This window comes from Bubalus kerabau, chromosome 19, assembly GCF_029407905.1.
Source record: "Bubalus kerabau isolate K-KA32 ecotype Philippines breed swamp buffalo chromosome 19, PCC_UOA_SB_1v2, whole genome shotgun sequence".
Classification (NCBI taxonomy): domain Eukaryota; kingdom Metazoa; phylum Chordata; class Mammalia; order Artiodactyla; family Bovidae; genus Bubalus; species Bubalus kerabau.
Genome location: NC_073642.1, coordinates 22,872,753 through 22,889,120, shown reverse-complemented (window position 1 = coordinate 22,889,120; position 16,368 = coordinate 22,872,753). Strand labels below are relative to the sequence as shown.

The following is a 16,368-nucleotide window of genomic DNA, read 5'->3' as shown; positions in this document are numbered from 1 at the left end:
AGGATTATTATAAGGTTCAGATGAGAAAATAAATATAAAATACAAAGTCCAGTAAAGCCTCAGTATATTTCATTTATTATACTTAAGAAGAATGACAATTTGTGACAATTAGATAAAGCTATTTTAGATATTTGACACTCAGTGAGATATGAGCTTAAATATTTAATACCTGTTGGAACTGTATGGTTCAAAACTTCCCTGGTGGTCCAGTGATTGAGACTTCTTCCAATGCAGAGGGTGTAGGATCCATCCCTGATGGGGGAGCTAAGATCCTGTATGGCTCGGGGCAAAAAAAAAAAAAAAAAGCCAAACATAAAACAGAAGTAATATTGTAACAAATTTAATAAAGACTTTAAAAATAGTCCACATCAAAAACATCTTTTAAAAAAGTAATTTTGTTTTGAAAAGCTTGAAAGAGAACTAATTTCTGAATTTGTAACAAATTAAACCTTTGGCCATTTTTTTTTTAATGGAGGTGTTCTATACTTAGAGGTTATCAAGTATCTCACTTTAATGTTTTAAAGGAAGAATGGGTAAAATGAAAGTTGCTACAGCAAAAAGCCTGGAGTCAGGTTGTAAAGTGGCTTATTTGGCATGCTAAGGAACTTGAGCCATATCCTGAAGAAAGTATTAGGACAAGACCATAATAAGGAAGAATACAACCGCATTTGTAGTTTAGAAAGAATAAGCAAGTCACTGCAGGGACTTGGCTGGCAGAGTGGAGAACAGAGATGATGTAATCACAGTGGAGACAGAGACAAAAGCAAGACACTTCAGAAATAATACCAACTGCACATAAGACATGAGGCAGGGAGCCTGGTGTGTCCTAACTGTGAACTGAGCACTGCTAATAGCGGTTATTCCCTGAAGTTTGGATCTGCTAGGGCTGGAAAAACTGGACTGTAGTAGATTTCCCAGTGATCACTGGGATCTTCTGTGAAACTTAGATGTAATATTGTGAACCCTTTTCAAATATGAGTTTTCAACATCCTGAGCAATTTCGTTCTGTGTTTTTGCAAATATAATTCCTATCTGTCTGGAAAGGTAGTTTAATACCGAGGAGTTATATACTGGATCGTTATAAGAGAAGAAAAAACTATTGTGATTTTATTTTGTGGATTGTGTCCTCAGATTTCAGAACTAAATTGTAATGTGTATTTAAACTAAAGCATACCTGTGTTCAGAGCATGAGTTCTCTTAATGGAAGGTCACAACAGCTACCAGAGCTTGTGATAGTGTCCAGAGCTGCTGGCTGGATTTCAAGCAGGAGCCCCACTGTGGACTAGCCTTTATACTAGATTTATCTTTTAAATCAGGCACCCAAATAGTTAATATTTTCAATAAGTCTTCAAAAAAGAGAGGTTGAGTCCTTGGGACTGGATTTTTAAATTATATTTCATAAATCCAGATAATCTTAATCTTAGAGTTATCCTATATCAGACTTTTTGTCAATTAACAGTGCCTAATCCTGCCAATGTAGGAGATGCCTCCTAGGATCCTGGGTGGGGAAGATCCCCTGGAGGAGGAAATGGAAACTCACTCCAGTATTTTTGCCTGGAGAATTCCATGGACAGAGGAACCTGGTAGGCTACAGTCCATAGGGTCACAAAGAGTCGGACAAGACTGAGCCTACACAATAGGGATTATAACAGGAGCAGGGTCAGGGTTCAACCCGTTAAAGTGTCTGCGGGATTCATAGGTTAAAATGTCCATTACACAGCCAAAAATACTGAACTGGGGCTTCTAAGAAGTCTGGTCTGAGATACATATTTACGACTCTTCAGCAATTTAAGGTGAACGTGCATAAAGTTATTCAGAAAAAAGTGGGCAAGGAAAAAAACGGAAGAGGGCTGAGGACAGAATTCCGTTGCATACCAATATTTTAAGGGCAGGCCACAAGTTGCAAGGAGAGGAGGCACTCCTAAAAAGGTAAAGAGTCCCCTAAAAGGAAGAACTTGCAAAAAACAGTGGCAATGAATCTAGCGGGAAGGAAATCTGGACAAACACAACTCTCCAGCTTTAGCATGCACTTCTCAGATACTGGAGGGGTTAAGCAGTTCAACTCCGGCGACAGCTGGCGAATCTGGGAGAAGACCTGATGAAATCTGGGAGACTTGTCTCGACTGCCAGTATGTGCGGCCCCTTAGGGCAGTTTGGGTCCTGCATGTGTCCACAGGAACACACTGGGCCACTTCAAAGAAGGCCTTCCTTGAGCCCTTTGGTGCAGAAGAGTTTGGTTAGGCGGGAAGGGGAACGGAAGATGCCCACGTTTTTTGTGTCAGGCTACAGACACTGGCGGCATTTTGATAAGTGGCGCGGATCGGGCGGCGGCTGGAGAGGGCAAAGATCCAGGGCTGGGGCGGGTCTTCTCCGTCCAGAAGAGCTGCCAGCGAGAAGGGTTGGTGGGCAGGCTCCGCCTTCTTCCTTCCGCCTCCAGAGGGCTTTTTGGGTGCAGGGAGGGGCCGGGGGCGGAGCCGGGAGGCACAGGCCCCGCCTCCTTCCGCCCTCTCCCGTCGGCGCGGCAGGGCGGGGACGCTGGGGCGGGGCCCACGGGTGGGGCCGGCGGCGCAGGGCGGAGCCTCGGGGACCTGGGCAGCCCGCGCACTGTGCAGTAGCTGCCGCCGCCGCCGCCCGCGCCTTCAAGGTCTCGCCGCTTCCTGAGCAGAGACCCGGGCTTGGCCGCCATGTCCTCCACGGACGAGGTTGACGGACTGGGCGTGGCTCGGCCGCACTATGGCTGTGAGTGTGGGCTCCGCGGCGCGGGGGTCCCGGGGCGGGCTCGCTGTCTCCCCGGCGCCGTTTTCCCTGGGGGCTGGCCAGGCGGGTGGGGCAGGGCGGCTGTGGGCCGTGCGGACCCGGAAGAGCCGGTGTGACGGGGTGGCGGGTGGCGAGGCCCCCAGCCCGCGCCCCCTCGGTGTCCGAGGCGGCGGGGAGGACCCCAGCCGCCCCCACGCCTGGTCCCGGACGCTGCGGCCGGAGGGCCCCACCCAGCGCCTCCCGCCGCCCAGCTCGACCGAGATTGGGGAGACGGCCTAGGGTGAGGTGGCAGGAGGACGGTGCAGGGCGTGTCCCGGGAACCGGAGCCCCGAGACGCGGGCTCTGCTCGGGCTTCGCGGGAAGGCGCTGCCTGAGGGCTGCCTGCGGGTACATCCAGGGTCCAGACCTGCCCGGCCCCGGGCTAGCTGAGAGGTGCGGCCCTGGGCAAGTCACTTCAGCTTTCTCGGCCTTAGTTCCCTCGACAGGATTTCAAAAGTGAAGACACAAAAAAGAAAAAAAGAAACATATCTCTGACTTCCTCATTTTCCGAATCTCATTTTTTGTCCCTGTCCTGGGACATCACTGAACTGCAGGTGAAATAGTTACCGCTGGCCAAAGGAGGGCCTTTTGGAGTCTTGAGGTTTCCGATTTTATTTGATATTCTGAGAATAGTGTTTTAGGCTAATTTCACTCGACAGTTCTGCGCGAGGTATTATGTCAAATTTGTGACATTAAAGCTGAGTAAGACCAGACCCTGCTTTCAAAGAACGTTTTAATTAGGGAGGCAGACAGGTGTAACTATCTAATGATAATAAGGAGGGATAGAGATAAAGGTGTCATGTGAACCAACAAGGCTTAAAAGGTAATGTGTATGAAGAGGAGGGGTTTGGGGAAGGCAGTAGGAACACAGATAGGACATTTGAACAGAGCCTTGCAGGATGCTGTGCAGTTTGACAGGGCAGGGTGGGGCAAGACATGAGGGTGAAGCGGAAGAGTGTGAACCAAGTTATGGAAGAGAAGAGCGCTCTGTGTGTGGGCTCCTGAGTTGTGTGGAGTACACGGTAGTGTGGGGGGAAGAGTTACCAAAAGTAGTTGTGGCTAAATTGGGAAAGGCATTGAATGCCAACCCCAGCACTTAGGCATTTTTTTCTGTTTCCTGGATGCCCATAAAGGAAGCAGGTTGCTTTGAAGTTAATCTTAGGGGCTTTTGAGACAGACCACCTGGGTTTGACTATAGGCTCCATCATTTATTAGCCTTGGGGCAAAGATCAGCCAACCTCAGTTTCCTCATTTGTAAATCATTTGATAATCACAGGATTGTTGTGGGGCTTTCATGGGAGAATGCATGTAAAATGCACAGTACAATTACTGCCACTTAGGTCTCAGTGACTGCTGGCTTTAGTGATTAATAAAAAAGTGAAAAAGCACAAAGTGCTCTGGATTGAGAGTCTGGCAGATAGATCAGCACAAATTTGGACCAAAATCTCAAGTCATATAGTACATATAGTACATGTTCATAATATTGGGGGCTTCCCAAGTTGCTCATCAGTTAAGAATCCACCTGCCAATGTAGGAGACATGGATTCGATCCCTGGGTCAGGAAGATCCCCTGGAGAAGGAAATGGCAACCCACTTCAGTATTACTGCGTGGAGAATCCCATGGACAGAGGAGGCTGGCGGGCTACAGTCCCTGAGGTTGAAAGAGGGGCAAGAGGGACAACTTAGCAACTGAACAACTGTACAATATGTTATTGTATTTAAAAGTACAATAGCGTAATACTGTACTTTTAAATAGATACTAAGATGAATGTATAACAGTTGAAAAATGGTTCCTATCTAAGGAAAGTCATTATAGTACACCTGGCTATCCACACATTACCCTAACTCTCCAGGTGACCAGCAGGAATTTGATGCTGTGGCATTCTTTCATCGCTCAGGAAGGGTTACAGATTCTTGCGCTTACATTCTTCCTTTCATGTTTTAGCTGTCCTGGATAATGAGAGACTTACTGCAGAGGAGATGGATGAGAGGAGACGTCAGAATGTGGCCTACGAATACCTTTGTCATTTGGAAGAAGCAAAGAGGTAAAGATTGGCTGGAGAGAAGATTAGGAGAAAGGAGCTGATACTGTGTGAACAAAGATAAAGATCTTGTTGAGTATGTTGTAGGTGTGACTGGGAGGCAGGTCGTTTGAAGGAATAAGTAAGTATAGCTAGGATATTTTTTTCACAGGAGCAAGTAGCCTTGATGGTAGTTTTATCATGAAACAGTCTGATGTGCACTTTTGTTCAGTCTCTAAGTCATGCCATTGGGCACTTATGTATTCTGAACATTTTCCAGGTTTGTGTTATTCAGTTTTATGGTGCATGTTTTGGGCACTACCAGCTATATGGGAGAAAAGTATTTTTAAGGTTTCAAGTTTTGGGCCTTAATGTTTCACTGGTTCTTTACTGATTTTGCTTTATATGTGAATTGGGTCCATTTTCCCCTCTGTAGTGCTCTGGGTGTAGCTCCATCCATTTGGCAATATTCAAAGACTGTTTACCAAAGGCAGTGTCATGTGCATTATTGGTGAAGTTAATGTACAACTGCTGTTTTCCATTTTCAGATGCTCCAAGACCTTGTGGTCTTAGAGTGTCGATTTACTATCAGTGGTTCATTTCTTTTGTTCTGGTGCTTGTTTTTGGGTTTTTTTTGCAAGACTGCAGGTAGATAGATGTAATTACAGATCATGTATCCTATAAGTGAGCTTTGGTGGAAAAGGCCAGCAAGGGAAAATGAGAGGTTTTGTGGTTAAAGTCCAATGAAAATCCAGGATGTTTCGAAGGGTGCTAATAAACAAGAGTTTTTTGTCTTGTTTTGTCTTTTTAATTTTGAAAATCTTAAAACACTACAGGAAAGTCCAGAGAACAATACACCAGACATCATGTATTCCAAAACTAGCAAATGTCAGTCCTTCACATTTTTCCCTTTGTCTAAAAAGGCACAGTTGGAGTCCCCTTTGTGTTCCTCCCTGGTCCCATTCTCTTCCTTTCTATTCCTGGGGTTACCTCTAATATGCATTTGATGCATCCTCTTGAATCTGGGCTTCTTTTCTGAGCTTAAAGCCCTTGCATGAGACTGGGGAGGAGGAGAGGGGATTAGTGATGATTTAGGTGGAGAGAATGGTAATAACACTTATTTTTCTAAATGGAAGGTTAAATGGAAGGAGGTGAATATGTTATTAGGAAGGGGTATGTTTCTCATGCAGAGTTTGTAAGGAACAAAAAAAAAACATTAAGTCCTCTGTTACCCAAATTATGGACTAGATCTAGTTTTGGAAGGTAAAGAATTTAAAAGCTGTAGCTGATATGAAAGACCACCTTGTGCTCTGTGAAGACTTGGTTGGTGTCTTTGTTGAGGTGACCTGTGGGTGAGACAAGGGCCCCAACCTATCTTCCTTCCCCTGTCTAGGACATTTCTGCTTTTAATATTGGATTTGCACAGTAAAATTCCCTTTTTAAAAAAGAGTATTTTAGTTAACATTCCCTTGCGACCACTAATCCAGTTCTATTATTATTTTTTAATCTGGCCATGCTTGTGGTTTGTGTGATCTTGGTTCCCTGATGAGGGATCAAAATTGCACCCTTGGCAGTGAAAGCTTGGAGTCCTAACCACTGAACTGCCCAGGGAAGTCCTCAGTTCAGCTTATCTAGTTCAGCCATCTCATTTCAGTAAGGAAACTGAGGTCTGAATGTCCATGGTCATGTGTAGTTTTCTTTATTGAAGAACAGTTTCCATCATTTTAAATGGTGGTTTCTAACCAGCTGTGTACATTAGAATTGTCAGGGGGGCTTAAAAAATGTGGCTCTTTGAACTTTACCACAGAGATTCTGGTTCAGTAGATCTGGGCTAAAAGGTCCAGATACCTATATATTTTAAAAACTCCTGATGGTTCTGATTGGGCTTCCCAGGTGACTCAGTGGTAAAGAACCCAACTGCCAATGCAGGAGACGCAGGTTCAATCCCTGGCTCAGGAAGATCCCTCTGGAGAAGGAAATGGCAACGCACTCCAGTATTCTTGCCTGGAGAATCCCATGGACGGAGGAGACTGGCTGGCTACAGTCCATGTGATCGCAAAGAGTTGAACATGACCTAGTGACTAAACAACAACAGCAAAATGGTTATCATGGTCCCCCCTAGTAGAGAAATGAGATCGAAAATCACATTTTAGAATTCTCCCTTACACTAGATTATGATAGCCTGACTAGGATGGTGTTCTTTATCACATTTCCTTCTTCAAGTGCTGCATTAGGAAGGCATGTCATTTCCCTCTACTTCAGAGCATGTTCTTTTCTGGCAGGTGTTTGTTTTTTTTTTCATTTTCCTAGGATAAAAAAGGATCCCATTTCCTTTAAAATCCATCCAGGGGCCATGATCCCCTGGGATGTTTTTCAGTTGGGTGCTTCTGCATACTTAGGGAGTGACTAAGGTGGTGAGACATTTGAGACAGTCTTGATTTTTTCATGCTTTTGGCTATAGGGGAAAGCATAATAGTGGCTTTTTATCCTTGTACACTCTGCGCTTTGGCCCCACATCGAGGAAATGTGCCTGGTTTAATTTATGGAGGCAGTTACAGAAGATCTGGATGCAGTAGCTTTTGTTGTTTGTTTAAAGCTTTGATTAGATTATCAACTTCAGAAGCACCTCTTTAGACTACACCTAGAGAGGGCTAGGACAAGAAGCCTGGGGATGTCGTACTGAGAAAAGGAGACTGGGATACCTCCTGGCCACCCGTCGAGGCTGCTGCCACCCCTGGAGTGTCCGAGGTGTACCGCAGACAGATCACATGCTCTTGCTTATTAGCTGCGGCTTCAGCCGCCAGTCGTGTCTCCTACCCTGGTGAGCTGGGGTGTATGTACCTTGTGTGCTGCCCAGGCTCCTCTGGCACGAGTCCTTTTTGCCTCTGGATTGGCCCCATCCTGTTTCCTTCATAACCTCTACCCCTCCCAGTTTGGAGGAGTCCCAAGGTCTGGAATTTACACCCACTCCAAGGCCAGGAAGAAAGATCAGAGAGATCCAGGGGAGAAAAGTTCCCCCTCTTTAGTTCTGTTTATAATACTGCTCTCCTCCCACTAATAGCCCCACCTTATAGCACAGTGGCCCCATTGTGTATCCCAGGGCGCTGTGCTTTCTCCTGTACCTGCCACAGCTCTGTTGTGGGAAGAGAGGAGAGTGTGTGGAGGGAGAGAGCATATAAACAGGGAGTGCAGGCAGGGAGTGTGAGTGAGTGTGTGTGTAGAGAATAAGTGAGAGCGTGTTGTGAGTTTAACCTGAAAGGGTAAGTGGGAAAATTTAGGAGTGATTCTCCTTTAAAAGTGTACATTCTGGGAGTGGTTGGGAAATAGAAAGTACAGAGATTCTGCTTTACTCTAGTTTCAATACAGAAATTAAGTTCCTGTTCTAATGCAGTGTCATCAAGTTTTATGCTGAGGGCTACAGAGTAGACCAAGGGCTTTTTATTAAGTGAGACTTCTTACATTCTGTATTTATGCTTAAATATGGGCTCATTTTTATCTTATTGCCTATTCTGATTGGGCTTTACATTTGTTTTGGCTAAGCAGCAGCTGTACAGTAGAGATGAAGAGCATTTTTCACTCAGTTGAAGGAGGTGAGGTTTAAATATATGAGATATGGTAAGTGTTCAGTAGTAGAAAGATCAGAAGGTTCAGGTGAAAAGAACTGAGAAGGGAATGTAACAGTCTGCAGGGCAGGAGAAGGAGTGAGTAGGACTAAAAATGGGAGGAGATCCAGTTAGGTTTAAGGTCACAGGAAGAAGGTTTATTCCAGCATTTCCACAAGTTTGACAGTTTAGGACTCCTTCTTTCAGATGCTTGCCCATACGCCCTTCTGAGCCTGTCATGGGTCTCCTTCCTCTTGCTCAAGTCAGGGAGCAGAGCAACTCCTCCCCTCCCCCCACCGCCACCCGTTCCCCCAAATTGGGGAAAGTGAAGGCTGTGGCTGGTTGGAGACTGTCAAAAACCATGTGATGTTAACAAGAGTGTAACACTAAATAGAAGCACTTTACCTTCTGTAATTTAGGGGCATTGAAAAAGTATCTTGCAAAGAAATTGGTACTTGAGAACAAATTCTCTTTTGTACGTATGTATGCCTTTGTTTCTGGCATTGAATATTTTCCAGATCTCCTTTCCTGTAAGTGGGGTCAGAATTCCAGTTACATCTAGATGTATCTAGGCTGGTACACTGCCATCATGAAAAGAGAAATTAAAGATGTTTAACTAGAAGCTTGCCCACCAGCTTGGAGAATTCCCTTAGGTAGGCATATCACTTAGAGATTGGGGAGGGTCATTTTTAGATTGACCCAAGCTCTCCTTTCACAGATGAGAAAACAAATTTAATTGTTTGATGAGGCCCAGTGTGACTAAGGGGCCACAATAAATGTAGCTTTGTAGTGGTACTTTCGAAGTACAAGCTGGATGCATTCATGTGTTTATGATTATCAAGGAGAAGTATGGGGCGGGATCCATAGATGAAAGTCTCATTTTTTCTGAAATTTACCTAGTGCAACTGCCTTGGAAAGACTCCATGGTAAGAAGTGGGTTGCTGTTTAAAAGTGATAAAACTGATTCAAACTATGAGTGTTTTTTCTTATTATTACAGTGTTACAAATTGGCAGATATGTTCCCAGCTTGGCCACATAAACCTCGCCTACAGTGTAGCTGAGCCATTTAGTAAATTTACAATGTGAAAAATATAGACAGTAATCTGGTATAAATTAGGCAGTCTACTAGTTATTAGCTGCTGTGATTACTAAGAAAAGTCATATGACCATAGTCTCATAATACTTATAATTAAGTAAAACAAATTTTAAAAGCCTGAATAAAACATCTTTGAAAATCTTGACTGTTGAAATACTCAAAGTGTAAAGAATGAGGACTTTCAGTTTTGGCAGGTGTGAGTCTGATTCTGGTCTTGCAAGTTTCTTAACCTTAGGGGGAAGAGCCCAAGTTTGTACTTTGCAGAATGATGTGCACTTTAGGGAGCTGAGGTGAGTGTTAAGTGCCTGGCACTGTGTCTGAAGTACAGTAGACACTCAATAAACGTATTCTTTATCCTGGTCCTTGGGGAAAGCAGATTTAATATGAAGACGAAGAGGCATTCATAAACTTTTCTGGGGAATTTTCTGGGTACTTTCAAGATTCTCTAGGTTGGGAGCTCTAGTTTTTTCGCTTCATTCTTAAGCTGTTGTCTGAAAGAACAAGAGGATACCTCTAGGTATTGGAGGGTGTGAGAAGACTTTTCCTTTTTACATAATGCTTTTCCATGTACTTAAAATGCTTTTTGAAGGCAATGGCAACCCACTCCAGTACTCTTGCCTGGAAAATTCCATGAACGGAGGAGCCTGGTAGGCTGCAGTCCATGGGGTCACTAAGAGTCGGATACAACTGAGCGACTTCACTTTCACTTTTCACTTTCATGCATTGGAGAGGGAAATGGCAACCCACTCCAGTGTTCTTGCCTGGAGAATCCCAGGGACGGGGGAGCCTGGTGGGCTGCTGTCTATGGGGTCGCACAGAGTTGGACACTACTGAAGCGACTTAGCAGCAGCAGCAGCAGCAAAATGCTTTTTACAATGATCATGAATTTTATAATGAAAAAGGAATGGATTAAGAAAAAGGAAAAACTGGGAATTCCCTGGTGGTCCAGTGGTTAGGACTCTGCACTTTTACTGAGGAGGGCCCAGGTTCAATCTCTTGATTGAAAAAAGAAGAAAGAAAAAGGAAAAAGTGTCCAAGTATATAATTTTTAGGTAGTGGTAATCACAAATTTTGGGCTTCCTTGGTGGCTCAGACAGTAAAGAAATTTAGAATTTGTAATTGTCATCTTAATTATGATTTTCATTGGGTACACGATGTCTGTAGTTTATTTAGATTTATTCCAAAGTTATATTGCCTTGATTTCTGAAAAGATTAAATGTTTTCCCATATGTTTGTTTACTGTTTATTTTATTATGCAAATTATCAATGGCAAAATAGACAATGGCGTTTGTCTGTTTTCTTGAGTTATATTGTTGATTTTTAGAAGCTTTCTTATGGGTATCAGCCTGTTGTATTGCTATATTTTCTCTTGATTTTCCATTTTATTTTTTCACTGTATGGAATTTTTAAATTTTATGTAGTTTAAGTGTTAATCTTTTTGCAATTTCTTGTATCTAGTTTAATTTCTGTAAGGCTTTGCTAAAATCTGAAGTTTTCTGTTAGCTTTTCTATGATTTAGTGATTTAATTTTTTTAAGCATCTGAGTCTTTAAATTTCCTGTTTCTAAATCATTCTGATATTATTTAAAAATAATCTTTCTACTATGTATTAGGGATTGATATCTACTATGTCAGATATTGAATTACATATAGTTCTCTTTCTAGGCTTATTATTCTGTTATGGTGAACTGTATTTCATTTTTCTTAGAGAAATGTATAACTTCATTTTTTGTATTTGTTATTTAGAAACAACATTTGAAGCTAGCTTGATTTTTAGCTCTAAGACAAGTAAAATTTTAAAAATACTTTTTCACAATTTGAAACTTGTAAAGTTCTTGTTTCTTACAAAGTGTCCTCATGTTACATATTACAGTTGATACCAGCTTAGTAATTTTGCCTATAAATGTGGAAACTCTCCTCGATTTATATCTTCATATCTTTTTTGTTTATTTTTGCACTTGGAAATTGTTATACCTTTAATAATTGGTTCTAATTTAGTAGTCTTTCTTAGGGGTGCCTGCTGGTAGGTTAGATATCTCAATGTCTTGTGGCTGATCTTGTTTGTTTAAATTTTCTGTTTCACTAACCTGGTTTTCTGCCATCTTGATTTTTCCTCTTTGAGTCTGTTAATGGTGGTTGTTTTGTCCTGTTGCAGTGTTCATTTTGGCCTATTAACTTCTTTTCCCTCTCTACTGTTGTTAATAGGTCAAAAGGTCTCTGATTTGGCTACAAAATCCTTCTTTCCACCTGAAAAGGATCCTGTATATATCACTAAATAGTGTGATTTAGGATCCTTTTCAGGTGGAAAAAAGGAGTTTGTAACCAAGAGAGTTGGTTACTTTACCAGTTCCCCTTATTTTCAGTAAGTGTTGGAGTGGATCTGACCACAGGAAATTGGTGTTAACAGGTTTGTCCGCCAGTCAAGGTTAGGAAAGTCTGGTTGGGCTAAGTCTTGGTCCATTAGTTTGACCTCATCTGATATATTTCTTCTGGCCTTAGATGTCAAAGCAGCAATTGTTCATATGTCTTGATGTTCCCAATTTAAGAAATAGTAAAAATATACTTGAAGGCCGAAGTTGGCATGTTCTAGGAATGTGATTTTCTGGCTTTGCATGATACTCTGTCTCTAATTTCTGCATGATTCCTTCTGTTTCACAGTTTAGCAGTTTGGGGATACCTGATGGTAGAAGGACCTGTTTCGAACATTTTTAAACCATGCGGTATTTGATGGTTGCATGGCTGTTTCTATCTGGGGCTGCTAAGTAAACCCTTTCACAGGAAGTATTTGTGTAAGAAAGTGCTGGTAGGCAAAGTGAGACCATCCGGAAGTGATTCATGCGACTGGGGTTGTTTGTTTAAGTTGGGACTTGGTTGCCTAGAGACTGTATCTGAGCAAGCTGAGTGAAGTGCCACATGAATGCAGAGGTCCTATTGCCTACCTGATCGAAAAAGGACCCTGCCATTTGCTTTTTCTTCTGAAAGACCTTCTCATAATCTCATTGATCCCTGTACTTTGACTATGTGTGAATCAAAAAATCTTAAACATATAAATGAAAAAATCTGGTTAAAGGGTTTATTTGAAGGGAAATCTACTTGCTTAAATCTGAATGTTTAAAATTTTTTTCTTTTAATTGTGTGATAGGAAGAATTAATTTTTTTCAGTGTTTTATTATAGAAACTTTAATACTTCAGATACCCTTACATCAGCTAAGAGGTAGCAAAACAACCCCCACACCCCCTAGCCAAAAACCAACCCTGCAGTTTGCATGGACAGCATGATATGCAACAGTCCTGTTTGCCCTGAGGTCAGTTTCTCCCCACCTGCCTCCTCCTCCTCCTCATTATCAGTACCATTTATTGAGCACTTAATCATGTACTGGGTACTATGCTAAGCACTTCATATGTGTTGTCTAATTAGCTGTGCTTGAAGTGAGGTGCTTATTCTTATCTACATTTAACAGAAAAGAAAGCAAAGCACAGAGAGCTTGACTCACCATCTCTTTAAGTGATAGATCCAGATTCCAGGCTTGGCGAGGACTCCAAAGCCTTTGCTCTTCCCTGGTCCAGTCTCTCACTTCCGTACCATTTGTGCTTCAAAATCTAATGCCAGCAACAGTAGTTACCAGTAATTAAGCAGAATGATGGTGTGTTGTGTGTTCAGATGCTAAGTCGTCTCCAGTTCTCTGCGACCCCATGGACTACAGCATGCCAGGCTCCCCTGTCTTTCACTATCTCCCAGAGTTTGCTCAAATTCATGTCCATGGAGTCAGTGATGCCATCTAACCATCTCATCTTCTGCCACCCTCTTTTCCTTTTGCCTTCAATCTTCCCCAGCATCAGGATCTTTTCCAGTGAGTTGACTCTCTGCATCAGGTGGCCAAAGTATTGGAGCTTCAGCATCAGTCCTTTCAATGAATGTTCAGGGTTGATTTCCTTTAGGATTGATTGGTTTGATCTCCTTGCATACAACATTACAGTGAGATAGGCATGTTTTTATTTTAAAAAGGGACAAAAATAAGTTGGTATCACATATTTCAAGGTCACGTAACTGTCTGTGGGACTCAAGCCCGCTTCTGTGTGGCACTGTCGCTGCCGCTGTCAGCCTCTACTGAAGGGGCCGTGTTTAGGTCCACAGTTCCGTCAGCTGGTTCCCAGGCACTAAACAGCTGGCTTGGCGTCAGGTGGGTGAGGGAATGTGAGCTGTTTCTTGCTTCTCACTGCAGAGTCTCTCTTACCTGCTTCATATAGGTGGTCTCTGTATTTGTCTCATGTATTCTTGCATCTAACAAATTGTCGGACTCTGCCTAATATACTTTTTCTTATTCACTGCAAAGCTAAAGATAGTGATAGGCATACATGAGTAACTGCTGGCTGTTGATTGAGGAGAAATGTGTGCCTGCATGCTTATAAGGAATGCAGTGAACATTAAGTTAAGTGATTTTTTACAGGGGTCTAGAAACATAACTTGGGACTTCCCTGGAGGCTCAGTGGTGAAGAGTATCTGCCTGCCAATTCAGGAGACTCAAGTTTGATCCATGAGTGAGGAAAATGCCCTGGAGGAGGAAATGGCAACCCACTCTAGTATTCTTGCCTGGAGAATCCATGGACAGAGGAGCCTGGTGGGCTGCCGTCCATGGGGTTGCAAAGAGTCAGACACCACTGAGTGACTATAAACAACAACAATAACAACAACAAAGAGACATAACTGGTCTGTGATAAATTTGCGTCTGTTTAACTTTTTTGACCTAACGCCTACTCACTAAGATGGCCTCCCGGGATTGGAAATGGACACAGTAGAGGTCCCATGGTTACATACAGCAACTCTGGGGAGACTAGAGAGGGGGCCTGGTTAATTTTCTTCTTCCTAACCTGGCACGTCTTCTCAGTTCAGCTCAGAAAGGCTTTCCCTCCTTCCCAGTTACTTATTTTTTCAATAGTGACCTCATGCAGACAGGAGTGGCATTGGAAATTGCCTTGGACAGTTTGGCAAGAATTGTATTTTTTGGTGTTGTGGGTGGAGGAAAGGCCTGTCTCCAGGCTTCTATTTCTTCCTTACTCCGAATACCTTCCTGTTGACTCACTGGAAATCCTAATGAGAAGCAGAAGGAGCGTCAGAGAGGTGGCTGCCAGCCCAGGGCTTGGCTTCTGTCAGGCTAGAAGTCTGGGGACTCAGACGACTCTGGCTTTAAGAAAAATTGTGAGGCTTTTGCAGTAGAAGGAAATACTATTGTTGTGATAGGTGTTTATCCGTAAGGTAGAAAGCATCAGCCTTTTACTAGGGATCATTAATCAGCAACATAAAAAACTAAGATTATTTCCTTGAAATGGCATAATTAGTGTTTCTAAAATTGAAGCAGAGGAACTGAAGTATAAAAAGAGGGAATGGGGCACATTTAGAAAACCTGAAAGGAAAAAAACCCTATGATCATTAAAAATAGGAAAATGGTATAAAAATAAAATTTAAGGGAATTCCCTGGTGGTCCAGTGCTTGGGACTTCATGCTTTCACTGCCAGGAGCGAGGGTCCAGTCCCTGGTGGGACAGCTAAGATCTGGTAAGCGAATGAAGCAGCCAAAAAAAAAAAGAAAAATTGAAAAAAATCTCATGGTGTAGCAGATCATTTTATTACAAATAACATACATCTCAGATAAAGTTTAAAACAGCTAAAAGGAGACAAAAGTTACTTATCTCTTACATGGCTATCACAGCACAATGTTTTCCTGCCCCGAAGACTTATCACTATGTTGTTTCTTTGGACAGTGCTTCTTAGTCACTGCTAATTTGACGAGCTTGTGCTAGACAGTGGCTTGACTTTGGGGGTTTTCCTTTAAAAACTCAAGAATACCCACAAAGGTGTTGGCAAATTTGATCTTTAACTTTTTAAAATTAAACTTTTATTATTAATCATTTAAAAAACGGGTAATATAGAGACATGATACTTAATTCAGAAGCCCTGCTAGGATATTCAGTAAAGAAAAAAAAGTCTGCCTGCCTAGTCTTGTTTCCCAGGCACCCGGATCTTCTCTGTATGTGCAAATCTCTTTTGTTTCCTTGTGTAGAAGTGATAACACTATACTTTCTTCTTTGCATCTTAACATATTCTTCGTGAATACATTATACTGCTTCATTTTTTTCCCCCTTGACAGTTGCATGGTTTTTCAGGCTATGGATTTAACCTGTCAGTGGGCGTATCCCTCCCAGCTTTTACTCTTATCAGTAGTGGTGTAGTTAGCAGCTTTGTATGGCTGCCATCTTGCACTTATGAGTGTTGTAGGATGAGTTTCTAAAAGTGGAATGTCTTTATTTTTGGTTTTGTTTTAGATTACTTTATTGCCAAACAAGTTGCTAAAGATTGATGAGAACAAATCATTTGATTTTCAAGGAACCTTGAATTTTAAATATTGGAATAAGGAATTGTGGACTCATACCTCTCCATGGATATTAAAAGGAAAAAAATTCAAACCAAGAATTTACAAAGATGAATTTATAATCATCCCTATTCCAGTTTATCTTCTTTCTCAACCTCACTTGCCAGCTCTACTAGACATTCAGTTAGGCAAACCTAGAAATTACATTTTTTTTTCCTGTCACCTTTCAGGTCTAATTGATGCAGTTTTTTAGTGTTGTTTTAATACGTACATGTGCAGACATGAGTGCACACACACCCACACACCATCTATTTCTGTCATCGCACCCCATCCTCACTGCCACTTCCCATATTTAAGCTACTCTCATTGCCTAACTGATTTACAAAGATAATCCTTCCTTTGGTCTCCTGTCTCCTGGGCTTTACTGATGGCTCAACAGTAAAGAATCTGCCTGCAGTGCAGGACATGCGGGTTTGATCCCTGGGTT

General features: G+C 42.4%; 1 protein-coding gene across 1 annotated transcript in view; it reads left to right on the top strand.

Moving 5' to 3' along the window:
- The first annotated feature begins 2,581 nt into the window (after window positions 1–2,581).
- Window positions 2,582–16,368, top strand: part of IQGAP1 (IQ motif containing GTPase activating protein 1) — a 107,073-nt gene continuing 93,286 nt past the window's right edge. Inside the window, exons 1-2 of the mRNA XM_055556417.1 lie at window positions 2,582–2,739; window positions 4,742–4,841. Of these exons, the coding sequence (XP_055412392.1) occupies window positions 2,685–2,739; window positions 4,742–4,841 (155 nt within the window). The 5' untranslated portion in view covers window positions 2,582–2,684. The remainder of the gene's footprint in view (window positions 2,740–4,741; window positions 4,842–16,368) is intronic.